Source organism: Sturnira hondurensis, unplaced genomic scaffold (genome assembly GCF_014824575.4).
Source record: "Sturnira hondurensis isolate 20B ecotype Veracruz unplaced genomic scaffold, ASM1482457v3 Scaffold0007865, whole genome shotgun sequence".
In the NCBI taxonomy this organism is placed as follows: Eukaryota; Metazoa; Chordata; class Mammalia; order Chiroptera; family Phyllostomidae; genus Sturnira; species Sturnira hondurensis.
This window is the reverse complement of record NW_028080496.1, coordinates 3,148,430-3,175,388: the sequence shown is the minus strand read 5'-3', so window position 1 is coordinate 3,175,388 and position 26,959 is coordinate 3,148,430. Positions and strand designations below refer to the sequence as shown.

Here is a 26,959-nt window from a genome sequence, read left to right as displayed (position 1 = left end):
CAAAAACCTCATGCGTGGCTTCAGAGCCAGGGAGGGAACTTCCTCCTCCAGTGCATCTGAGTCCGCGCTTCCTCCCTCACTCCTAGGCCCACAGACCCAGCTTCTCACGCAGTCTGGACTCCCTGACTGGAGGGGCAGCAAGAGGCAGATCATCTAACCAGAGTGGGCCCTGTGAGGAGCCTCCGGGGCTTCAGCCGCCTCATTCTGGGCCCTCCTAACATCCGGGTGACACCTTTTGTCCCTCTTTATGGCCTGGGATACAAGTACCTGTCCCCTCTCCCTCTGCTGTCCTGGACAGGCTCACTTATTCCAGGTTTATCTACATTTCAAACCTTTTCCTTAACTACGCAGGTCAGAGTGCGCTGCCTGTTGCAAGGTCGCTGACATCTGGGCCTCTGCCTGTCCCCGAGCAGCAGCTCAGGGCTGTGGTCCCCGAAGTCAGCCGGGCTCGGCTCCCAGAGCTCAGGGTGCAGCAAAGACAAGCATCCCGCTCTCTTCGGCCCTCAGCTCGCAGACGGCTCTCTGGAAGGATGTGAAGCACCCCCGGCCCTGCCACAGGCTGGCTAGGAGCGGAGGAGAGTTAAGGGACAGTCCTAGGCTTTGGGACAGGGAAGTTCCACAGAGAGCCCTTAATTGTCTATGTATATGTATGAAATGATAATTAAGCTACACGGGCTGCCAGGGAAGGATCAACATTTCTTTTTATGGATTCTGGATAATTAAACAAGGAGAAATACTAAAAATCTCGTTTGGCCCTGGCTGGTGTAGCTCAGTGGACTGAGCGTGGGTCTGCAAACCCGAGGATCGCAGTTCGATTCCCAGTCAGGGCACATGCCTGGGTTGCAGGCCAGTTCCCAGCAGGGGATGTAGGAGAGGCAACCATACATTGATATTTCTCTCCCTCTCGCCTTCCCTTCCCCTCTAAAGATAAATACATAAAAAATCTTTTAAAAAATCTCGTTTGGTTGTATAAAAGTTCATTTCTGCCATTTATATCAACTGCTTATCACCTATGCGTAACTGCCATGCAAGTCAATAGCCTTTAGGAGAACAACTACTCCTGTATCAGAATAATGGCTCTGTGTTCTTGGACGCAAACTCCTGCTCACGAATGGACACAAATTGGCAGCTCAGCTCTGAGCAGACGCTCCTTCACCATCCACTCACAACAACGACAAAAGCCAGTGGGGACGTTCACTGATGCTGCCCCGTCGGGCTCAGGAAACGTTCCCAGGGACGGGGCAGTGAGTGCCGCTTCTGCGACGAAGCCCCACTCTGGGCTCCAATTACATTTTCCCATCACTTGTTTAATCTTTATTTGGTTGGTCCTATAATAAGAAATACCTTTTTGCAAAGCCGGTTGATATTTTTAAAATCCAAAAGGAAAAGAAAATGAAAACCTTTAATGAATTACAGGGGGAAATGCATGAAACTATTTAAAATAGCTCCCACCAGCAAATATAATTCTCCAGAAATAATCCCCATCCTTGGAGACTTGAATAATATTTTAAACACACTGGCTTTCCCATGTAAACACGCCCATATTTGGGTGTGTTTCTGGGTTCTGCGGTACTTGCAAGTGCACAGAAGCAGCCTCGCAGTCAGGCTGGAGGGCCGCCCGCCTTCCACGGCCGAACAGCCGTCAAACGTTCAGCTGCCGAGGCGGCAAGAAGCGCCCACCACGGTTCTCCAGTCGACCCAGTAATTCCGCTCTAGGATGTCTTTCTCTCTCTGCTCTGCCTCCCTACGGGGGTCAACATTTACATTCTCCTGCCTTTCTTCTTCGGCCTCACTTACACCTTCTCTCATTTCTCACCTCTTCCCTCCGAAGGCTACATCACTCTTAGCCCCAATACTTAACTCAATCACTTTCTTTAGTTACTTTCTTTTCTCTTTGCACACAAGCCTTAAGAGCTCCTTACTTAAATTTGCTATGCTTTCCTCGTCCTCTCCGCCTTTAGCCCTCATGGGAGCGAACTCCGCCCAGAAGGCGAGGCAGAGGCAGAATCACAGCTCTTTATTCAGGGCGCAGACCAATCCGCCTGGTTCGCTCCCACTCCGGGAGACGCAGATCTACTGTGGTGACGGCCCCCACTAACCACAGACTCTGCTTCTCCCAGGCTTTGCTTGTATCTTCCCATCCCTACCCAGTCTGAGCTAAACTACTCCACCGGCCCAGGGAGCCTGGGTCTCTAACCCACACCCAATTCCAATGGAACTGCCGCCTGTACTCTCGCCTCCCCATGTGGGGACACACGGCTAGATGGCCTCACCCGGTCCTAAAAGGCCTCACCCTTTACAAGCAAACAACTATCCAGGCAAATGTGGTCATCTCTGAACTGCACCAAGGGGACAAATATAGCAACAATTGTCACTAAATTCTATCCCTACTATGTGCAAGAAGATAAGAGCAGGTGCATTCGCCTTTGGCAGGAATAGACTATTTAGGCTTTAAGTTGTCTAAAAAGTAAAGACACCAGAAAAGATGGGGTTATCTGGTCTGAAGATTTATTCACCTGTTCCAAGAACAAACACGTAAGTCCTTCCTGTTTGTAGACAAGCGTCAACCTGGAATATTGACTGGCATACAGAAGGGATAAACCAAAACCATTGTTCCTACTGGGTTACAAAGCCCCAGAAAGCAGGCTCAGACCATGTCTTAGTGAGCCGGCCCCATTGCAGGTGCAGGTTCGAGGCCAGTGTGGGCTCTGCGCACATGGACATTGCGTAGCCTCCGCAAACTGCCCCACCACAGAGGGTTCCCTGGGGACACGCCCAGGAAGGTGCTAACAGCAAGAAGTGAGCACAGGAGTGAAGCACAAACATGAGAAAGGCAGTTACAAGTGACATAGGTGCTGAGACATGACACAGGTGCACGTAGGCACTTTGGGGTGCGAGGAGGATGTGGGTAGTTCCGGGCTGGCAAAGACAGGAAGGTCGAGGACGGCTCCCCAGACATGGTGCCAAAGCTGAGGTGCTGACTAGGAAGCCCAGAGAGGGTTAAGAGATGGGAAGAGATGGGAACAGGAGGAAACAGTAGTGGAACCCAACCTGGTCCTCACAGCTGCCTTGGCGAGTGAGGAGGGGGAAAGGTGGGTGAGGGCCAGGGCCCGGTGCTCCTGCCGCTGCAGATGGAGAGGCGAGGGCTCTCTCCTTGGGCGGAGGCAGGACTGAGGACTGTAAACAGGAGACCAATGTGATCAGATCTGAGCTCACTCTGGAAGCCGATGGCATGAAGGTGCTTTTCCCACCCTTGGTTGCTCCTGGCTCTCTCCTCCCCTTTACTCCGGCCCAAGGGAAGTGAGACAATGCTCTACCCAGCAAAACAGGGCACTACTGAGCTGGCGATGCCCAGCCCCAGGCCAGCCCCTCTCCTTCTCAGGGCATGCCTGCCCTGCTCAGCCCTGCCCTTCTGTCTGCCCTGGGTGAGGGCTACAGGGCAGCTGGCCTCATTCTGGGGTTCAGGTACAACAGGCGTGGACCCACAGAGAGAAGCCAGGCCCACTCGTCACCAATAAAGATGATACGTGGCTCCATCTGTCACTTCTGATTTTATTTCTCAGTTTGTTCAGATCTTAAATGAGAAGACAGGGCCTTCAGAGAATGCACTTAAAACTGGATTAGAGGTATATGGGACTGGAAATGAGACCAGTTATGAAGCTCTGACGAGCTTCATATATATTCCACATGAATATAATGCACACAGCGGGGAAGAAAGGCAACCACCGGGCTGAGAGACATCAAGGAGAGAGAATCTGTCACAGGAGGGGCAGGGACAAAGCATGAGACCTCTTGAACTCCATTCCCATTTCCCACGAGCACACACACCTCTCCCCCGCCAGCTTCTTCTCTGAAGACTCCCAGGCTGGAGCAGCGCATGCACCAGGTACGACCCTAACAGACAGCACAGGCAGGAAGCACGGCCGCTGCGTCTTACCCGTGTACGGGGCTGGCCAGGCCGACTGGCCCCCTCCTCCGTAGGGGTCCTGGGGCTTGGTGCTCAGAGCACTTGTGTGAAGGGCAGAATCGGAATTGGTCCTAAGGGCAGGAAGAGAGAGTCTGGCTGAAAACCCATTTCTCCTTAGCGAGAATGCAATGTTCTTTGCTGCACATTAGCAGCAGGAGAGAAGGTAAGGAGGAAGGTTTACAATAACCCACAAACGGAGGGATCTGGACCTACCTGGAGCCCGTCACAGCAATAACCGCCCGGCATCACCCGTGCCACCCAAATGACTTGAATCTGCACTCGCACCCCTTCACGCCCTGAAGCTGACGCCCGGCGTAAGGATCTACGTCAACAAGGGGTCAGGCGTGCGGCCCCTCGGAGGCCTGCCCGTCCTTCATCCTGTGCGAGGGTCGCTGGCAGCAGCGGGCAGAGCGCACGTCAAGGCGACCCCCGATCAATACTAAAAAGCCCTTTGCCCTTTCACTCATGCTCTGATGCGCGCAGCGGCATTCTGCAGCCGTTACGGCCACGGCCGGGGCCACAGACGAGTCGTAAGCGGAGAATCCAGCTGTCAGTCAGGAGACTTGTTAAAGGGATCACAGTACCACTCTTCTCAATAAATGTTCTCTTTTGGAAAATATGACTTTCTTAAAAATATATTTATGCTATCATACAATGGGTTTGTTACTTTTATTTGTTTTAAAAGTCATTAATAAGTAATGTTTAAAAATCTCTCAACTTAATTTCTACTCTCAATAGAGAAATACTGATACACTCACATAAGACATATAGACAGGCATTAGATAATAGTAATGAGTTACTGTTAATTTATTAAGTGTAACACTGGGATTGTGGCTATGTTTTTTAAAGGTTCTTATCAGCCTTATACCACTCGATGCGGTTGCAGGGGAAGACCGTGCCCGGCCGGCGTGCGGTGGGGGTCGGGGTCCAGGAGGCACAGGGCTGGGGGGATGCTAAGGACCGACGCTGAGGGATGAGCACTGGGACTGCTTCTAACTCTTTCTTCTTTTGGGTATGTTTAAAATTTTACACTAGAAAACGTTTTTTTTAAATCACATATTAGCTAACACATGTGTTTCATCACATATTAGCTAAAGGGCCTTGGACAAGTCATTAACTCCTTAGAACAAGTGGGGGGGACCCTCATTCTTATAGGATGTTATCAGGATGGAAAAAATGTCCTGTGGAGACACGACCACTGGAGCCTGGCCCAGAGTGACCATGACGAGTGCCATCCCCGTGTGTTCTCGAATCCTCACAGCCATCCCCGATACAAGCACTGTTATCTCCCTTTTCCAAATGAGTAAACTGAGGCACAGAGCAGGTACGTAATGTGTTCAGGTCACATGGTAAGAGGCCTGTGGCCCCACCCCAGACCTCGTGCTCCTACCCTGTGCTGTTCTGTCCCCTGGGGGCATTTGGTAAGGGGTGGGGGCTTGGGGTTTGGTTTGTTGTGTTTTTTTTTTTTAACACTTCACATAAACACAACTGATAGGAGTAGACTCTGGCAACTAGACAATAAAGAACATCAGGCAACCGATTGGACTGGTCATCTCGAAAAGTTGTTTGTACCGGGAAACAGCGCCTGTACCTGTTAAGTGCAGACGTCAGCCTGAAGCCAGGATGCTTTTCTTCTTTCCAAGGAGGGTGCTGCCTTTAAAAGCCAGGGTAACATAAAAAGACAAGTTCAGTCTACAAGCAGCGAAGAAGAGTCTCAGACCTGGGTCTCAGAACCCCTCCTCACCTCGCCGGACAACCTGCGGGAAGCCCCTTCAGCTCGCCCATTCGGTCTTCACTGCCAAAATGAGGCCAGACTGAATGCCCTCTCCCGTTGGTTGCCGTGATCGCCGATTTCAACGGTAAAAACTACCACCATTCCACAAGCACAGGATTGGCTAGCTGGGCGCATGAGTTGTTTAACAAGGGGTGGGCAATAAAGCACCTTCGAACACCTTTTGAAATAGTTGAAACCTATGAGAGCTGCTCTCTTGGGGACCCAAGGCCTTACTCCCGATATGTAAAACAGCGCCCTCACCACACGCCCTGCGTGCACGCTGGGAATGTCAGTATTCCACTGACAAATGTATTCACATATGTTTCTATTAGGTTTTAAAAGTGAAGACCTAGCTTTATTTAAATAACTTTTCACTTTACGCTTTCATGTAAGCCCATGATTATACATGAAAAGACAAGCTTTATAAGAGCAAACAAGAGTCTATGCTTTATACTAGAAATTCCTAAAACAGCATTCAAGGTAGGTAAAACACTGCAGGCGTCCAAAAATAACACGTGCCCATCGCATCGTTAAAGTAGGGTTGCTTACCTTGGCCAACTCTCATCCAGGGGCTGCGAGGGATAACTGACTCCAAAAGAACTTCCATCAAAGTAGAATTTTTAGTAAAGGAAAAATAGACGTCATGAAAAGGTGAAGCAGAATGTAGACAGGGGATCCTGGGGAGTCAAACAGCTGAGTTTGGGGCTCTTATCTTCATCTCTACACCCACAAGCTCTTCCTCCAGGCTCTCTCTTACCAACTTCCTCTGGAGAGTCCACTCCCCTGCCTTCTACCCAGTGCCGTCGCTGCACGATTCATGTGGGGTGTTTCGTACTTTCATGCCTGCCCTGCAGCTCGTGTTTGTACGAACGCCCTCCCCCGCCCCCACCCTAGACCTGGTGAGGCGCTCACTCTGTGCAGGCCTCCCGGTCCCGAGGGAGGGACCCAGTCCCAGCATTTCCGGTCAGGTACCTTCCTCCCCTGGAAACAGCGACTGGTCCAGGGATGGGCTCACGAGAGGAACAGAGTGAAGATTGCTTCTGAGGGGAGGGATAAGGAGCTCCCCGCATCTGCATGTGACGTCAACACAAAGGTGGCCCTTCACAGATGCAGAGTCCCCGTGCTATTGTAGGAACCCCTGGGCCCAGCCTTGGGGTGACATAAGCCAACAAATTTCCTTTTTTCTAGTTAAGGAGGGTTCCTGTTACTTCTAGCAAAAAGAGCTGCCCTAGATGGTGGAGAAATGTAAACTTCCTTATGTGGTCAGGGACTGCGTTGCATGAAGTGCGTGCTGTTCCAGATGCGTGGAGAAACAGGCGTGTTCCTGCAGCACACGCGTGGAGTGTGGCAGAGACATTCTGCTTAGTTGACTTAACTGCACCAAGAGAACAGTTCTCTGCAAATTTTTTAGCGTATTTCTCTCCTACTAAAAAACCACCAATGAGTCTTGAGGCAAGAAGCCATCACGCTTGGACTCGGGAGGAAGCGGAGCCTGGATGGAGACGGGGCCAACACGCAGGCTGGGCTGGGAGCCCCGGGCGGACACAGAATCTGGCATCAGTAAAATGTGGGCACGAAGCGAATGGACTCTTCACGATTTAGTGTGCAATATTTCCTTTGCCAGGAGATGCTTTATGAGCACAAGTTTCACTTCTGTGTATTAGTTTTGTGGTGTCTAGTTAACTTATTTCTTAATCTGAAGCTTTTTTCAAGAGACCTTTCTTCAACATTAATTTGACTTACTGATATGAAGTACAGAGTAGAAGGGGCTGGGACGGGAGACAGAAGAGGAAACAGCGGTGGGGAAACGAGGCCTCTGCGAGCCAGGCGCGGCCGTGTGTTGGTGGGCAGGGCCCTTCAGCAGCAGCCACGGAGCCGCACAAGCTGCGGCGGCCGCCTCTCTCTCGTCTTCAGAGCCCGGCGACTGTCCGGGAAAGTCCAGCGTCACCAACCAGGAGTTAACTACCCCCTCGGCACCTGCCACCCCTGAAGCCATCACGTCCAGTTACCCAGCACGGGCAACGCAGATCAGAATGCAGGGCTGTGGCAGCGATACAGCGACCCCACATCGAGCCTCCAGTGTCAAGGCGCAGTCGGCGTTGTGGCCTTTCTGATGGCAGTGTCACACAGTCCCTCGTGTGTAATGGAGGACGCCCCCCACCTGGTACTCCAGGCGGGTACTCCAGGTGGGAACCCCAGAATCTCCCCAAGTCCCTGCAGGCCCGAGGAGGAAAATCCCTGCCTCTATCTGCTGACAAAGGGACTCCTACTCCTTCCGTCCTCGGGGAGTGTTAGAGGGAAAGTGCTTACTCCTCCCCAGAGAAAGCGGGGCAGCTCTTTTGGCGACGAGAGGCGACATCTGTTGGCCCATTCATCCGTGGGTGGGGACGCCGAGCCACAGAAGCTCCAAACAAGTTCCCCCCTGTCTGCTGGGTGCTGCCTGCCCCGTGGCTGGTGAGCAGAGTGGGGTTCTTCTTTTGGCTTCCTGTTCCCATGTGGTAAGGGCACCTGGGCCAGGCGCAGGAACTGCCCTCCGGAGGCAGCCTGGGGCTGCCGCCCTCGGGGGCTCGGCTTGACCGGGGGCAGAGGTGGTAAGGCAGGCCCATGACCTGTCACGCAGCTGGTGGGACGAGCGAAGTCGGAGGTGGCTTCATCAGCCCCACCCACCAACATGCGTTCCAGGGTCAGATTTAACATATAAAGCTGGTCACAATGCTGGGTGCTTCTTAATTTCTCAACCATGTCTTCACCCTCCCCCAACTTCCTCTTGTCCTTTTACCTCCAGCTCTGTCCTGCAGAACACACGGGAAAGGCCAATGTTAAGGGAGGCGGATGGGTGGCATCTTTCTGAGTCTTTGCATCCATGAGAACATCTTGGTTCCCTTAGCTCGTGAGTGAGAGACAGGGGGCGGGTGGCATTTTGAAGTCTGAATATTTTTCCCTTAGGACTCTAAAAACCAGCATTTCCTTGTCCTTTGAGATGAAAATCTCTAGTGGGTGTGAGGTAAAAATTGTATTTTTGTGATCAAATAAATTTTGGAAACCCTGAATTAAAGAGAAGTTTCTTACCTGCAGGGCTTCTAGGGCCCTGGTACTAACTGACAAGCCAGACAGGAGAGCCCGGCAATTCTCTAAGGCAGTGGACCGTGCGTTTCAGAGCGGTGGTGTTCTTTAAACCCAGGCCCTGAAATCTCCACCCTGTTGAATGAAAGGAGCCAAAGCGAGGCCTGAAAGGACAGCCACTCCGAATGGGCAGGCCCCGGCTGCGCACGCTGGTTTCCTAGATGTGGCACCCTCACGCCTTCCTGGGGACAGAGATCAGAAGTGCTCTGAATGTTTGTTTTACTTTCTAAAAACACGTTTCTCTAGAGGAAGGTATTTTCTATGATTTGCCTGTGTTTTCCTTTCTTTCTCAATGTATTACCACAAATTTGAGATGCTATTACATTTGCCGCAAATTTATGTTAATAGTTCAGAAATGCAACAAGATGGCATTTGGGATACAGGCCTGCTGCCCGTGAGGAGTGAGGAATGACAGGGCTGGCGAAGACGCGGCTGCAAAAAGGTGGAAGACCTGCTACCCTGAGTCCTCAGGCCCGGTCCCCGCCTCTCCTCTGCCTGGAGTGTGGCCACCGGCCAGAGCCCTTCTGGGCAGTGCCGGGCTCTGCGCTCGCGGTGCCCACCCACGCCAACAGCGGCGCTCACTGCACCAGCCTCCTCTGCGGTGACAGCCGCCCACCGCAGAAGGAATCTCCCCATGCCGGAGCTCTGCTTGCTGTGGCTGCCCACTCTGGGAGGAAGCTGGAATATTTGTTAGACAATGTTCGTTTCATCTGAGATCACTATATCATAGGGCCGAACCCTTGGCTAGGCCAGTTTGCCCATTCCAAAACAACACCCAAGAAACAGCTGTAACAATAGAAATCTGAATACAATTTTTCTTTTTGTTCTAGCAAAGATTCAAACCAGCGTCAATACTTTCAAGCGATAAAACTTCATGAAGGAGGCAATAGACGAGCAGAAAAGGCAACATCCAATGAACGCGTGCCACTCCAGGAAAGGGGATCACAGTCGTCTTCCTCTAAAAGTTCTCCTGAACGCAATAATACCTTCAGCATAAGACCATTCCACTCTCATCTTTCACGGACCTCCCAGCCCCTTCCTTGCTCAAAACAGACTCACTGTTCATTAACGGGCGAGCCTACGCTAAAGAGCTTTTTCCGATCAGATGTCCGGTCCCAGGATCCTAGTTCGGTGCTTAAGAGCAGAACCTAGAATCGGACTTCTACTGTTTGCTGAACAACTTCCATTCATCGGTACATTAACTGTTCCATCTGTACGTTAACTGGGTCCCCGCCTCTCCTCCCCTCAGGAGTCCATCTGCATTGCCGATGCTCTCAGAAGCTGACCCACACCCAGGGCCAGGTCAGAGCCTGTGACACATCACCCAAAAAGAGACAAAGTCCCCTGAACCACAGCACGGTCTCCCCTTCCAGGACTCTGCACAAGTTGTTCCCTTCCGAGTGACCTTCCTCTCTCTCTGAGATTATTGTCTTAATCATTTTTTTTTACCTGTTTGCTGTTTGTCATATCCCACAGGACCATAACCTCAAGAAGGTGGGGCATGTCTGCTCCTTCACCACTGAGTCCCCAGAGCTTACAACAGTGCCTTGTACAGAGAGGAAGCTCTGTAAATGTCTGTCGGGTAAATGAACATATTATCCTCTCACTTAGCCTTCAAACCTCAGATTTTCCTCCGGGATGCCTCCTCTGGGCCGTCACCACCTCCTTGCCTAGCTGCCTCTTGCACTGAACTAGAAGCATCCTGAGGGTAGGGGCCATGCTACGTTTGCCAAATATCAGCAGCGCCTACCCTGGTGCCTGACACCAGCAGATACTTAAATCGTTATGTGAATGAATGAACATTCCTCTCTGTGGCTCTTCTTCAATCCCCTCCTCTTCCAAGTCATTCCTTTGGTTGTAACAGCTGTGAGTGTATGTATACATTTAGACTATTCTTGCTATAAAAAGGATCTGAGATAACTACACACACACAAATGCACAGTATTCAGAGAGAATGCCTACACAGAAATAGAAAATTGAGAAACAGAAGAAGATGTATTGTTAAAACCAAGCAAAGAAACACTCAGACTTTTGCTTGAAAATTCCAAGCGGTCTGACAACAGTCTGAGGCAGGCCCCACCCACACACGCGTGAATCTGCTGAGGCCCTGCCTCCCTCTCCTTTCCTTCTACATCCCGTGTGAAACCACCACACACCCAGAGATGAATTCTCAACATCAGCTGTCATCTTCCTTTCCCTAATAACAGCCACACAGTATCCACAACGAGGAGTCCGGGAACCAATGAGCTATGTCCCTGGGGGCAGAAGGGAGGGAACATAGAACTGTCCCCAGGGAACATCCTTTGCCTGGAATAGTTGAAAAACTGCAGGGCGCCTGGAGGCAAGAACAGCAGCAGCCTCCTCTGTGCACCCCACAACTCCCCCACGAGCTCTCCTTGCCTGTGGTCCTGGGCACCACCGAGTGGACATACGTGCTGCAGTGAGGGGTGGGCCCAGGCTGGGCAGTCAGCCTGACCCAAGCTGAGTCTGGGCTCCCCCAACCTCCACAGGGGAATCTTGCGCCAGAAACTTGAGAGCACTCAGTCTCCTCGCCGGAAAATGGGGTTAAAAAAATTAACCACTCGGTAAGTCTTGAGGACTAAACGACATGTAAGCTGCCCAGCACAGTGCCTGGCATGGGGAGGCGCTCAGCAAACACGGGTGTCCTCCCCCCACTTCCTGGTTTTCAGGCTACGGAAGCCGATTCGACCATTGCTGCCAGGAATCAGCTCCGCGGTTCGCCTCTCCCCACCTCCAGCCTTCTTCGCCTCTGTGTGTGAGCAGTGGAGCAACAGCGGGCCCCCCAGCGCGCTTGCTCCACGGCCTCACCCCAAAACCCAGATGGGTCCTGTGTCCCCCAAGCGAGCCCTTGGCACGGTGCTGCTCGTCCGGCAGGACAGCCGCTCGGCCTCTGAGAAGGTCTGGGCAAATAAAGCCATCGGGTGACTTTGCCCCTTCCCTCGGTTCCCACTGAACGGCCCGGAGTGTGCCTCACTGTGTAAGAATTTTCCTAAATACCAGCTTTATACTTCGGTTGTCATTCACTGAGTTTGAAACTCCATAAATAGAAAATCATATGAAATTTCTTCTGTAAGTTCTAACAGCAGGTCAGGTCAACAGAAACAAACATAAATCACGTATCCGTTGAGCTGTTTTGGCTAGATAACTAAATCTCTCCAAGTGATTCCAAGTCAGCTTTCACTCTGACTACTGATTTCTCAGGCAAGTGCTGAGAGCCTTGCGATGGGGCTGAATGACATGCTGCTGACGTTCAGTTACTCCATCACACGGAACCTTACTGATGTTTTTGTAAACACCCGCAATGATCTTTCCAACGGCTGCAGAGATGTTTCCAGTTTCCAACTCACTTATTTGTATTACCTCCATTCATCAGATAAAAGGAGATTTTGAAGCCAAAGAGGAATTGCAGAGAAGACAAATCCTGAAAACCTTGCAAACATCTCCAAAATCATACTCTCCTGAGACGAGAAAGGATATTTGTCGTCCCGGCTTGTCAGCTGGACGCCGGTGGAGGGGGTGGTAGCGGGTCCTCGAGGCCCTCTCCACCAGCCCGTGGTGGCGGGTCCCGCGGATGCTGTCCACCTGGTGGAAGGGCTGCGAAGAGAAAGGAAGGAGAGCGGCCTGTGAGCACGGAAGTGCCAGTGACTCTCAACGACAACAACCGGTACAAATAAACAAGTCAAAGAGTGATCGTCCAGTTTTCCTACGTGACTGTACCTCGGTCAAGGCAAGTAAGGTAGGCGTTTCTACATGGTTACAGAGTGATTAAAAATAGTCTTTCATGTGCTGAGATGAGAGCTGAAAGGATAATACGGTAATGGAAGTTGTCAGAATTAGGAGGTGGAGAATCAGGGCACTACTGATTCACACATCGAATCCCAGCAACTAGGAAGTACACTTGAAATGTAAAAGATGTAAAGTGTAAAATTTAAGATGGAAATAAAGTGGATGCCTACAGTATCCACTGTCCAGAAACAGAGATACAGTATCAGAAATAAAATGAGATCACTACAGACTGGGGTCTATTTATTCTGCAGAGTGACTTTTTATAATTTTGACTCAATTGACAATGTTTAAAAATTCAGACTTAGCCCTGGCTGGTGTAGCTCAGTGGATTGAGCGCAGATTGTGAAGCAAAGGGTCCTCGGTTCGATTCCCAGTCAGGGCACATGCCTGGGTTGCAGGCCAGGTCCTCAGTGGGGGCCATGTGAGAGGCAACCACCCACTGATGTTTCTCCCCCTCTCTTTCTCCCTCCCTTCCCCTCTCTCTCTAAAAACAAATAAGTAACCTTTAAAAAATCCAGACTCAGGGGCTCCCAGGGAAAAAGTGGAACCCCTGGGCCACACTGGTCCCGCCCCTGTGCTCTCAGCGCTCAGGCCGGACCGTTGCACCAACTCGGCGCGCTCCACATTTGACTTTGTAGCCTGAGTTACAGAGGGAAAAAGAATGCTCTCTAAATACAAGTGGAAAGCATGCAACTCATTACTCCCAAAATGACAGGAGTGAAAGTACAAACACATTCAAGGTAAATCCATGGTCAATAAATCCAAAATCCTTTGTTACGGGGTGCAGGGGGCACACTCTTACCATTTTTGAGAATGGCACAACGAAGGACGTTTTTGGTTGTCAAAGAACCAACCCTGGGCTGCAGCGCTGCAGCTTACACAGCGGGGCCAGGTGTGCGCGCGTGTAAGCCCTACACAGAGGTTTGCACATTTGTGAAATATGTGAAACAAGATTTTTAGTTAAATTGAATCATATGTAAAACAGCTCGCATACTATGAAAGGAGTCCTCTGGAGGAATGTTTTTATAAGAAGCTTCCTTCAGCTGAGAATCAATCGCTCACTTTTCTTTATAAAATATGTGGATTTTCTCATTGGATTTGGAAATTACTGCTATTTTTCTTGAGTGGGCTGATAACATGTTTGAACTGATTTAGTTGGTTTCAATCTGTTTGTACAATCTAAATCTATTAACCCCTAAAAGAGAGAGATCTTAGTAGGAACTGCGTCTGGGCCTGGAAGAAAAACACGCATTGTGACAGGTGCACTCAAGGGTGCGTGATGCCTCCAACGCCTGTGCTGACCCAGGGCATGCGCACCACAGCCCATTTAACGGAACCTGGTCATAAAATAGACATGATTCAGATGACTGTTCCCAGATGCAAATGGAGCACTTTCCAGGGACAAAGTCGTACACCCACGATGGTAACACTCAATGTGCCTGCAAACACAGCACTTTCATCGGGGAGTCTCAGAGCACAGCCTGGACCAGACGGGCTCCAGGGACCAGCCTACTGGGGCTAAGGGTCTCAGAAAGCTCTTGGCGAGTCCCCCGGACTTCCTATTACACACATCTTCTCTATTCGCACTTGCCTTTTTTGCATTAACCCCTGCTGGCCCAAATCTGGTGCTGCGTAGACTCAGTGTTGGGGGGAGTCTTTGCTTACATTAGGTATTTTCTTTTCTTCCTCGCTGTGGCCCAGCTTCCATTCCTTCCCCTATAGAGGCTGATCGCCCAAACTACATTCGGCTCCAGCCTTCTCAAGCCCCAGGGCTCCCTGCCTCGCTGGTCAGCAGAGTTACAGCAGTCACCTGGCTGGGGGCGCTGGGGCTGAGGGGCTTTGGGGTGAAGCGGCCTGTCAAACACTATGGTGTGTGACACCTAGCATAAGTCTCTGGGTCCCCAAAACTAGTGACAACGGACACATGGTTCTCTGGTTTCCACCAACTTCTAACTTCTCTTGCTTGCTAGAGCTAAATTTTTGCCATTTAAAAGTATATTTCTTAAGTCAATTTAAAAAGAAAAACCAACAAAACCCTGCCGCCCTGAAAACAAAGTACAGAGGGAAGAGCAGATGTATAGATGTGAGTTCACAAAACAGTTTATTCTTGCATTTTTATTAATTATTATATGATTTTCTATATGAACAACTGTAAACCTGCTTTTTCCCCACCCTGTACTTCATTTTTTTCTTTGCAAGTTTTATCCATAGTTTTTTATCCATAATTTTTACATGGTTGTACCCACAGAGGCCCTATATTTTTGTGATCTATTTTTGTATTTAACATTATTTGATAAATACTTTTCCATATACTACATACTCCTTATTAACTCAGTAAGTGTGCGGTATTTCATTTCCAGTGTTCATAAGGCCAACCTTCTGTGTCGCAGATCAAAGAACATGTGATTTGGAATCAAAGAAACAGTTCTAGTCCAGGATCCTGGACTTACTAAGAAGTTACTTCACCCTCCTTATCTGAAAGGCGGAAACGATGATTCTGATCACTTCCTTGCAGGCCCGTTGAGAACACTGACTTATGTATTGTAAACGCTGCCCTATCCCAGGGACACGGGCTGTTACGGCCTGAACTGTATCCTCCAAAACCCACAGGCTGAAGTTCTAACCTGCGATGTATTTGGATATGGGGCCCCTCGGGAGGGAGCTGAGATTAAAGGAGGTCATAGGTGTGCACTCTAACCCAGCAGGACTAGTGTCCTTGTAGAGGAAGAGAGACCAGAGGGAAGGCCATGTAAGCACATAGCAAGAAGGCGGCCGTTTGCAAGCCAGGAGGAAAGTCCTCACCAAAACCCAACTCTGCCTCCACCTTGATCTTGGATTTCTAGCCTCTGGAACTATGAGGAAATACATTTCTGCTGTTTCAGTCCCCTGGTCTGTGGAATTACATTAGGGCAGCCTGAGCTGACAATACACTGGGCATTCAAAGAAGAATGGATGTCCAGGTGGCTGGCACCTAGAAGCACCTAGTTCAAGGTGAGGCCACCCTACAGAGTCCTTTTGGGGCAGCAAGAGGAGCGCCATTGTTAGGGGCTTCCCCAGCACTCTGAGCCTCGCAAAGTCTCCCCCAAGGGCCTGAGATCTCAGGTAGGCATCCACCTGCTGCCTGTGCCACGGCACCTCAGAAGCTGCAGCCTGGGAAGAATGGCCGAAAAGAACACTGGCAGGGCCCGTGGCTTCCCTTAGGCAACAGCTCATGAGCAAGCATGATGTACATCTTATCCAAACAGTCAAATACTCTTTCCTTCTGCCATGAGGACCCGTCTCCAACAGGGGGTGCTCCTTCAGCCCTGCCTGTCACTCTCAACTCCTGCACATGTCTGTGTCCACATCTGCTTTCCCTCCCCAACACAGCTCAGGGGGGACAGCAGACTGGCTGGACATTTAACAGGTCGGAAAGGTAGCAGGGAGGGTGAGTTAATGCTTGGCCCTGAGGCCACACTAACATGCATTACTGTGCTGTGCAGGGTCTCTGTCTGGCCCGTAATGGTGCTCAGCACTTTACTTCTTCAGTTCCCGGTGAACGCACGAAAGACTAGCACCTAATACTGAATACACTTCTCCTGGGGAAGGTGTGGGCAGGCAGGCCAGTTCCCGGAGCTCTCGGGGCTCTTTACTTACATGCAGGGCTGTAGTTACTGGGAGACAGTTTAAAAGGGCAGGTCTCACAAAGAGACAACTGTGCCTCTTGGGGAACCCAGCCGGCGATCATTCTGGCCACAGCCAGCGCCTCCGTGGGTTCTCTTGAGGAAGGGAGTTGTGAAGACCTGCCCTCAACAAAGACGAGGCTATGACTTCACTGCCTGGCTGTTAAATGGACCATTTAATTCTACCTTATAAAATGAGTAGAATAAAAAGGATTTCATCGCTTGAGTTAAGAAAAGCCCTGAAGAGAAATTCAAAATACTTGACAAACGTCCAGGGTCAGACCGGCCAGAGCCTTGCCAGCCCTCCTTGGCTGCGGGCCCCCCCCCCCTCTTCCTTTGCCCTCCTAGTTCCAGCCCTGGGCAGGAGCCGGTCCTCATTTATGCCTGCCAGAGGGCGAGGTCCTGGGCTCGCGACACTCCTGCAGGGCTCCCAGCTTCTGGGAACAAGGCGAGGCTTCTCTCCCAGCAGCCTGCCAACACTACGCTATCTCTGAGCTAGTCTTCGAGTCTTGCAGAGTAACTGGAGTCTCAGAGCCTGTGAACCCTCTGGATGGGCAGTGTGTTCGTTGTTTTATTGATTGATTTGAGGGAGAGAGAGAAACAAAGATTTGTTGTTCCACTTACTGACGCATTCATCGGTTCATTCTTGCGTGTGCCCTGACCAGGGATCGGACCTACAACCTTGGCGTATTGGGACAGTGGTCTAACTGAGCTACTAGGCCAGGGCTGATAGTTTGTTTTTGGTTTTGTTTTGAGACATGGAGACTATGCCTTTTCTGACCAACTGAATTTGGGGTCCAGTCTTCTCCAAAGGATCGGATGAATCCTCTGTAAGGAAGGAAAGAGGCTACGGAGAGCAGAGCAGGCCAGAGGGGATGCTGGCGCCCACTCCCCTGACTTGAGACCGGGCCTGCCATCACGTCCCTCGTGTTGCCCCTCCCCAGTCCTTACTAGGTAAGGTGATTGACAGGTAAAAGAGAAGTAAAGTTAGTGAGATAAACTAAGCTAAATAGTTATTCTTAAAAAAGTCACAGATACCGCAGTTCGATTCCCAGTCAGGGCACATGACTGGGTTGTAGGCCAGTTCCCAGCAGGGGACACACGAGAGGCAACCATACACTGATATTTCTCTCCCTCTCTCCTTCCCTTCCCCTCTAAAGATAAAGAAATAAAATCTTTTTAAAAATCACAGATAAAACGGTTTGTTTTTTCAAGGCAGCAAAGATTCAAACACACACACACACACGCTAAAAGCAATCAGAATGATCTCAGGGGTCCAGGCTAAATATCAAAATAAGAAATGACAACAAAGCATAAAAACTCAGGCTGCGGGGCCTAAACGCAGCCCCCAGGGTCCACGCTGGGGGCTCTCATTCAGAAAAAGGCAGATGGGCAAGTCACTGTCCCAGGTGGGGCTCGAGAGCGCGTCTGCCCAGGGAGGTCAGTCTGACCTCCTGCCAGCCCAGAGGTGGCAGCAGGGGGCTGTCACTTGCCTCAGCACCACGTCTCTCAGCTGCGCCTGCGATGGCAGGTTCCAACACATGCCTGGTACGTCACCGTTCTGTTTCTCAGTCGCTGGTCTGCCAACAGTGTGTGTGCCACCCAGGGGCAGATGAGACGCGAATACGGTGGAGAGACATTAGAAGCTCTGTTTCCACTTAGTTTTCTATTTCTGTGTACATGATGTAATAGTAGAGTGGTACACGTGTGTGACTTACACACACACACATTGGGCATAGAGAACTAATTCTGATGCCTAGAATGAGTGATCAAAAAGTTTAAATGACAAAATGTTGCTAATTACTGAAACTGGAGCATAGCTGAAATTTTCCATAATAAAATGAGGAATTTCCACTTCAGATCCGCAGGGATGGGTGTGGGCCCGGCGGGAGTTAATGCAGACCCAGGCCTCAGAGAGCCTGCCCCTGTCTTTCCAGGAAATGCCACACAAGCCCCCACAGAGGTAGAGGTTTGAAACTGCCTGTCCCCACCCCCACCTTCCTGCCTGGCGGGATGTGTTCCGTGGAGAGAGAGGCCTTCCGCTGAGTGCAGTTCCCCTTTCAACTTTGCTAGTAAGATCACGACTAGAAAAACTAGTTGAGGGCACTTTGGGTCTGCCCATTTATTGCCTCCAGCAGAAGCTGATTTGCTTCTCATGATGATGACAAAGGATGTAAAGGAACTGGACGGGAAGAATTGGGATTTTTGAGCTGAGGCTTCAGCAGTGACAGGGCAGAAGGTGCCTGGCCTGGGGGCAGGTTGCACAGGAAGGCAACCAACCAACAGGGGAAGGCAAAGGTGTCCTCAGAGGCCCGAAGGGTCAAGTGGGTACTTTAGGTCCAGTAGGCAAGGAGCCAAAGCACCTGACCCCTACTTTCATCCCATCACCTGCCGCTTCCTGTCGTGGGGCAAGGACATAAGAAATAGTTACTGGCTGGCACTGACCACCCTCCCCCTCCTCCCAGTCTGAGCAGCTCCAGACACGCCACTGTGCCTGAATTTGGTAAGACCCCTCACTGGGTTGAACAGAGATCTGGAAGTCAGAATTTCAAAACGGGGGAGGGATAGATGAAACAAAATCACAAAATGTTGAAAATTTTGAGGGGTAAGAATAGGTGAAGGTAGGGGAAGGACTCACATGAACAAGTATAAAGGACACATGGATAATAACTAAGGTGGGGGGCAGAGATGGGAGGGAGGTGGGGAGCACTGGGGGGGGCAGGGCTGGGAATACAAGAAAGAAAACTGTACTTGAACAAGAGTTAAATAAAAAAAAAAGAATAGGTGAAGGTGTCCAAAAGGTACAAGCTTCCTATATTATGATAAATGAGTTCTGGCAATGGCGACTATAGTTAACAAGACTGTACTATACATCTGAAAGTGGCTAAAAGAGTAGAGCCTAAAAGTTTTCGTCATGAAATACAAAATCTGTAACTGTGTGAGATGATGGATGTTACTAGACTTACTGAGGTAACCACTTCACAATGCAGTTAACACCTGGACAACACAGGTTCGAACTGCAGGGTCCACCTACACACAGACCTGTCCAGCACCTGCCCTGTTACGGATTAGAGCTGGGAGTCTGCGGGCACAGAAAGCTGAGTGTGTGCATTGATTGATTCATGGCACTTTTACACAGGGGATTTGAGCATCCTCAGATTTTGGTATCCAAGGAAGGTCTTGAAACTAATCCACTGTGGAGGCCGGCAGACAACCTAAGAAGCTTTTTGGGAATCAGAAGTTACATGTAGATTTTTGACTCCACAAGGGTCTGTGCCAATATCCTCAAGTTGTTCAGGGGCCACCTACGTACATACAGCAAATCATTATGTTGTATCCCTTAAACTAATACAATGTCTTATGACAATTACATCTCAATGAAACAACAACATTATTGAAACTGATGCTAAGTATAAAGGAGTTCGTTATTCTATTCTCTACTTTGGGTATATTGAAAATTACCAAATAAAACATTTTTTTAAATAAAATTGTGCCCTGACTGGTGTGGCTCAGTGGACTGGGCACTGGCTTGCAAAACAAAAGGTCGCAGGCTTGATTTCCAGTCAGGGCACCTGCCTGGGTTGCGGAGGAGGTTCTCCAATTGGGGGCGCACGAGAGGCAACCACACTCGGCATCTGTCACACATTGACGTTTCTCTCCCTCTCTTTCTCCCTTTCTTCCCCTCTCCCCAAAAAGTAAATAAATAACACCTTTAAAAAATAACATTTTGACACTGTAATAAATTAAGGGTGTCTTTTGTTAGTTTTAACCAAATAACTTCTCCAGACATTAAAGAAGAGACAAAGGCTAACATATAGCCAGCAAAAATTATCACTAAAATTCTTTAGTGATACAATAGTGATAAAATTCTTTACAGGACACATAAACACCTGACTTCACAAAAAAACTAGGAAAGTATCAAGAGAAGATGTTTCTGGAGAGAGTAAAAGAATCTGGAATACTTAGTTAGGTATAAGAGCACAGGGCAATTCTAAATAAAGCATATTGAGTAAAAAAAAAAGTACATCCTGTTTTTGATTTAAAAGAGCCTACGGTACTTTTTCATCTGGCTATTTGCTTCTGAAGAGGCACACACAGTGTCCTGTTCTGTCTGGATTCACAGTCACAAGAGTTCAGGGCGCCCTGACGGGGCAGCCAATCAACTACACAGCATCCTCACCCCTGGCCGCCCGGCCTCCGAGAGGCCCCACCAGAGATGGGAACCACTGCTTTCCCAGGCAGGCCGCTCCCTTGTCAGACAGCCGTGCTTCTGGTTTTTCCCTTAGGCTGATCTGTGAGCGTCCTTGGGGGAATCTGCCCAGATGAGAGGTTTCTAAAAATTATTCATTGTAAGATCATTCTTTTCACGAGGAAGCAAGCTTCCAAAAGTGGAAGAATAGGTCTATGGGACCAGGTTCTCCTTTTAATTTGAGTTAAAACTGCAAATGAGTCTGGCTGCTTGTTTGGAGACTCCAAGTTGAGTTGGTTTAGCACTCCTTTGGTCAACCGGACAGAACAACAGGCGGGACTCACAAGAAGGAAGCCTTTTCTTTTGACCCGCAAGTGCCCACCACCTCTGCCTGCCTCCTTTGGATGGGTTATGATTTAATCAAACTTCCATAACACCCCAAAAGGATGGGGTTCAACTTGTGGAGCTTTGGGGAGAGTGGAGCTCTTGGAGAGGGCGTGGAAGCTCCTTGTCCCTTCCCACACACCTTGCCCTGCACCTGCATATCTTCATCTGCATGCTCATCAGTATCTTTCGGTACCACACATAAGTGTTTCCCTGAGTTCTGAGTTGATCTAGCAAAGTTACTGAGCCCAAGGGGAGAGGTCATGGGAACGGCCAATTTGCAGCCAACTTGGACAGAGTTATGAATGACCTGGGGACATGCACTTGTGGCTGGCATTGAAAGTATGTGTAGGACTGAGCCCTTCATTTGTAGCATCTGATGCTATCTCCCGGTACATAGTGTCAGAGCGTAGTTGAATCGCAGGAGAGTTGCTTGCTGGTGTGCAGAACACCCCCCACACATACCCACACGGTGAAACTGGGTGCAGAACTCTTAAAGGCCCACTAAGCCAAGCTGTGACTAACAAGGCTGGGGCGTGCCAGAGCTGACCATAGTCCCCCTTTATGACCCAAGATCTGGGACTGTCTACTTCCCCAGGACTTTTGGTTCCTAGCAGGGAAGCGTGGAGGAAAGGCAAACATTCACACCTCAGTATTTCCTGGTCCTCAAAGACTAGGGTCACAATCATCAAGCCACAGTGTACTTCGCTGTGGTTCACAGATGCAGAATAACAGAGAAGTCGGTGACCAAGAAGACAGAGAAGACCAATAACAGAGAAGACAGTGCCATCGGTGACCAAGACAAATTGGGGCCTGTTGAAACCATTAGTTTTAAAGATAACCAATGAGCTTAGATCAAATTATTTTAAAAAGTAATAAACTTTCATTCTTAAATAAAGACTATAGAGATGGACAGTGAAGAGGCAATCTCCAACCCTCGTTCCCCTTCCATCCAGTTCCCGCATCCCAACGGCTAACCAGGTTATTGGTTCCTGGTCACTCCTTCCAAGTGCTAGTACGTATGCACAGCAAATATGAATATATATTGCTTCTGCTCCTTTTTTAAACAAATGGTAGTGTATTAAAACACTGCTCTGAATCTGACTTTTTAACTTAATCACCACCAAATTTCTAAAACTGATTGCAATTTTTAGAAGTTCTTTCTCTAAATTCTCAAAATATAAAAACAACCAAACATAAACCTTAGAAAACAATAAAATTAAAAGTCCAAACGTCAGAGAACATGTACCAACACGGTAACTGGAGTACTCTCTTCTCGGCAGTTCACGTTGGCCAATTTCTCGAAGCCCCAGATCTGTCTCAGCATTTCCTGGTCCTCGGAGGTGAGGATCACAAACCTCTTCTGCTCTCCCTGTAAACACACCGAGCCTGTCCCACAAGGGAGGGTTGACGCGTCACCCGATACATCACTTTTCGCCCCCCAGCCCCTTCTCTCCTTCTCGGCCCAGCTTCACGATTCAGGAGCTGCCCGGACCCTTCCTTCCACAACCCCCACTCGCCCCTTGGCCCCCTGACCCTCCGCTCCAGGGAAAGTCCTGCCCAAGGTAACCGTGGACTTTCCTCGGTACTGAATCAAATGGGACTTTTCAGCCCTTCCATTACTGGATCTCTCGGGAGTATCTGAACTCACTGACAAGTCACTCTTTTGAAAACGGGCTCCTCTTTCTTGGCTTCTGTGATCCACTCTCTGCTGGTTTTCCTCCTACCTCTCTGGGTTTTTCTTCCCAGTCTTTGCAGACTCCTGAACTCCATACCCACATTTCAAAGGCTGAGTTCTTCAGGGCTCTGTCACACAAGTCCATCTCCAGCCCAGAGCTCTCTCCAAAGCTCCAGTACACCGTATACTCGACAGAACACTGTACGACTCTTCTAGGAACTGCCTGCGGCCACTTCAAACCGAACAAGTTCAGAAGTGAATCAGTCATCTTCCTCCCAAACCAGCCCTAGCTCATGTGTTTCAAATCTCTGGGAATCACGCCCCTCAACTGCTTCACCCAGGAGGTTCGGGGTCATCCTTGAGTGCTTCCTCCCCCACCCCTCTCCAACGTGCAGCATCACCGAGCCTGGTCACGCTGACCCTCTGAACACCTCTCAAACCCACCGCTGTCCTCAGTTCCCCATGGTCCCATTCTCCCGAGGATTACTGCAACAACTCTGCAACTGGCCTTTCTAGGTTTGTTTCCTTCAACCCAGTTTTCACACAGCAGAGCATCTTCCTAAAACACCAATCTGATCCCACCACTCAGCTGCATAAAATCCATTAATGACAGGATTTTTTCTTTTAAAGATCCTAACAAGCTGATTTTGAAGTTCATCTGAAAAATAAACAGGCAAGGATATCCTGGAAAAAATCACTAAAAAGAAATATGAGAATGCGCGGGCCTGTGAACCAGACGATTGTGGTTCGATTCCCAGTCAGGGCACATGCCTGGGTTGCAGGCCAGTTCCCCACAGGGGCCAGTTCCCAACAGGGGCTGCACGAGAAGCAACCACACATTGATATTTCTCTCCCTCTCTCCTTCCCTTCCCCTCTAAAGATAAATAAATAAAAAATATTAAAAAAAGAAATATGAGAATGAATGAACCCTACCAGAATGTAATATAAAGTTATAATAATCAGTTAAAACAGTGTAGTTCTCTTGTATGAATAGACATGAATCAATAAAAGAGGACATCAAGTCTGAAAACATAACCTACATTATGTGAGATTTCAGTATGTGACAGAAGTGACGACTTAAATTGGTGGGAACATCAATGTTCAATAAACTGTGTGGGGACAACTGGCGGGCAGATTCAGAAGGAGGGAGTCGGCCCCACACTGCACATCTTACCTCAGCATAAACTCCTGACGGACCAAAGATTTTTAAATCTAAAGATGAGGGCACCAAGTATTACAAAAAGTAAACAGAAGAGTTTTTAGCATGATAAAAATAAACAAGAAGCTATAAAAACATTTAAAAAATTAAATAGCTCTCTCAAAAAAACCTCATCACTAAGAAAAACAAAGACAAACTGGGACATTATTTACAACTTGTATCACTACTTTTTCTAATACATAAAGAGCTCCTAAAAATCAATAAGAAAAAGACCAACTGCCCAAAAGAATTAAGGTCAGAAGATATGAACAAATTGTTCACAGGTAAGATAATACAAATGATTCATAAACATAGGGGGAAATGCATCTCACCCAGAATAAGAGTAACACAATCCATAACTACACAGAAACATGATTCTTCATCTATAAGATTGACAACGATCAGTTTGATAAAACACCAAGCTGGGGAGGATGTGGGCAAACTCTCATACATGGAGGGTGGGATGTGAATTAGTGCAACTTCTTCATAAGGCAACCTGACACTATCGCAACCAGGGATGCATACACCCAGTCACATGTGGAATGCATACACAGCAATTCCACGTGTAGATTTTTCAGACAGCTATACCTGCATGTGTATAAGGTTGTTCCTTGCAACATAGTTTGCATGTTTTTAGAAGCACGTAAAGAAATGTACATTGGTCAGGAACTAGTTAACTGAATTATGATAAATCCGTACAATAGGATTCTGTGTACTCAAAACCAAGACAAGAGTAAGCATGTTCTTTGTGAGCTGATAATGGAAAGATGTTCACTGTACACTAGGTGAAAAAAGGTACAGAACTGTGTGCTGTTGGCCACCTTCTGGGCAAAAGGGTGGGGTTCAGTGTATTATATATTTACATTTGTTGACATCTACATAAAATACCCCTGAGAGAATAAACAAACTTTTAAAAGATTTTATTTATTTATCTTTAGAGGGGAAGGAAAGGAGAGAGGGAGACAAATATCAATGTATGGGTGTCTCTTGCACACCCCCTGTTGGGAACTGGCCTGCAACCCTGGCGTGTACCTTGACTGGGAATCGAACCTCGATTCTTTGGTTCACAGGCCCGCGCTCAATCCACTGAGCTACACCAGCCAGGGCAGAATAAATAAATGCTGACAACACTGGTTGCCTGTGGGAAGCGAACTGGGTGACCAGAACAAAAATTCAAGGGATTGTTTTTCACTCTATGATCTTTTGATTATCTTTAATCTTGAACCATATAAATAACATATATATCTATTCAAAAAACAGCTACAATTAAAGTCAAAGAATATACAACTACACTGATGTGGAAATGAACAGAGAAACAGCTACATCAATGAACAAAACAAACCAAAAACCAGAAAAAACATATAAAAATAAACTATTCAAGAACTTTAAAAAATAGGTTAACCACAGAGGGGGAAAAAGTGGGATCTCTGTTTCAAGTCTCACGTCAAAATTAATTCCAAAGTAATCATAGTGTTAGAATACAGTATGGGTTTTAAAACTGGGTGAAATATCTGAGAAATCTTGAAGTGATGAAGGCCACTCTAAACACACTATGAATTATAATAGCAGCCATGAAAAGCCCAACAAATTGGCCTCATAAAAATTACAGCAGAGCCCTGGCTGGTGTAGCTCAGTGGATTGAGCGTGGGACTGTGAACCACAGAACCACAGTTCGATTCCCAGTCAGGGTACATGCCAGGGTTGCAAGCCAGTTCCCAGCAGCGGATGCATGAGAGGCAACCATACATTGATATTTCTATCCTTCTCTCCTTCCCTTCCCCTCTAAAGATAAATAAATAAAATAATTTTTTAAAATTACAGATTAACTCCCAAATAAAAATTACTAAATAAAAAAAATATTTTACATATGGCAGTCTGTGGTGTAGACTGGAAGGTGAGTCCCCTCTCCTGGTGTTCATGCTGTGTGCAATTCCCAGCTGCTGAGCATGGGCAAGGACCTGGGACTTTTTTCTAACCAAGGGGCTATGGCAATGGAGTAATTCTATTTTGGTATTTGTAAGACAGAGAGACTCCTCTTCACTGGCCTGGAAGAAAGAGCTGCCATGACACTCGTGGCCCCATGGGAGAAGCCCACCTGGCCAGGAAGGGGAGCTGAGGGGAAAGAAACCGATGCCTCAGTCCTGCAACCACAAGAAAACAAATTCTTAAAAATTTTTTTTAAAATTTATTTATCTTTAGAGGGGGAGGGAAAGAGAGAGGGAGAGAGATATCAATGTATGATTGCTTCTCATGTGTCCCCTGCTGGGAACTGGCCTGCAACCCAGGCATGTGCCCTGACTGGGAATTGAACCGTGATCGTCTGTTTCACAGGCTCGTGCTCAATCCACTGAGCTACACCAGCCAGGGCACAAGAAAACAAATTCTATCAGCCTGATGGACCTGGGAAGCCCGTTCCCCACCCTGCCTCTGATGAGACCAAGCCAAAATATGGACAGCACAGCCTGGTGAGATCCTGAAGCAGAGAACCCAGATAAGCAAAAAACAGATTTTTGACCACAGAAACTGTGAGATAATAAAATATGAGTTGTTTTCAGCCAGTAAGCTTGCAGTAATTTGTTACACACGAGAAAACCAATTTCCTTAGTACAGTCTCACGCACCGCATAACAATATTTCAGCCAACAAATGAAGGGACCCCCGGATAGGAGGCTAGTCCCGTATGATTACAATGGAGCTGAAGAGTTCCTATCGCCTGTGACGTGTGCCCATCCTGGTAAGGTCCTAGCAAGGAATTACTCCTTTGTGCTATCTCAGTGTATCCATAGAAACGCCTAGGTGTGCTTGGCCAGGCCAAGGGGAAGCTACCATGGACCCCGGCCTTTTCCGAACCTATGTGACAATCAGGCCAACAACTCTTGTGGTTCTTATTATGGTGGCAACGTGCCGTTCAGCGAAACCCGCCAAGAAACTGAACAAAAAAATTTCTTGCAGGCCCCAGAGATATAAGGTACCCAAAGGGTACAGGAAGAGGTCGGGAATAGAGAAAGCACGAGAGCATAGACGCAAGCCCCCAAGCTGCACTCATGCCGACCTACGCACACCCGCATTCATGCGGACCAAGCACATACTGGCTCTGACAGATGCCAGTCTGCCCCCATGTACCCTGGCGCTTACGCACACAGATCACGTCAGTGCCCTGGGAAGCACGCAAGCCCTC

General features: G+C 48.6%; 1 protein-coding gene across 4 annotated transcripts in view; it reads right to left on the bottom strand.

Annotated features, from left to right (window-relative positions):
• The window catches only part of CRTC3 (CREB regulated transcription coactivator 3), a 75,760-nt gene that overhangs the window by 18,390 nt on the left and 30,411 nt on the right, over positions 1 to 26,959 (bottom strand). For 3 of the 4 annotated variants that reach the window (XM_037053562.1, XM_037053563.1, XM_037053564.1), the window contains exons 3-6: positions 12,363 to 12,479; positions 6,291 to 6,352; positions 5,559 to 5,621; positions 3,938 to 4,038 (exon numbers count right to left, since the gene is read on the bottom strand). In XM_037053562.1, the coding sequence (XP_036909457.1) occupies positions 3,938 to 4,038; positions 5,559 to 5,621; positions 6,291 to 6,352; positions 12,363 to 12,479 (343 nt within the window). The remainder of the gene's footprint in view (positions 1 to 3,937; positions 4,039 to 5,558; positions 5,622 to 6,290; positions 6,353 to 12,362; positions 12,480 to 26,959) is intronic. The other variant, XM_037053565.1, reaches the window with a different exon arrangement.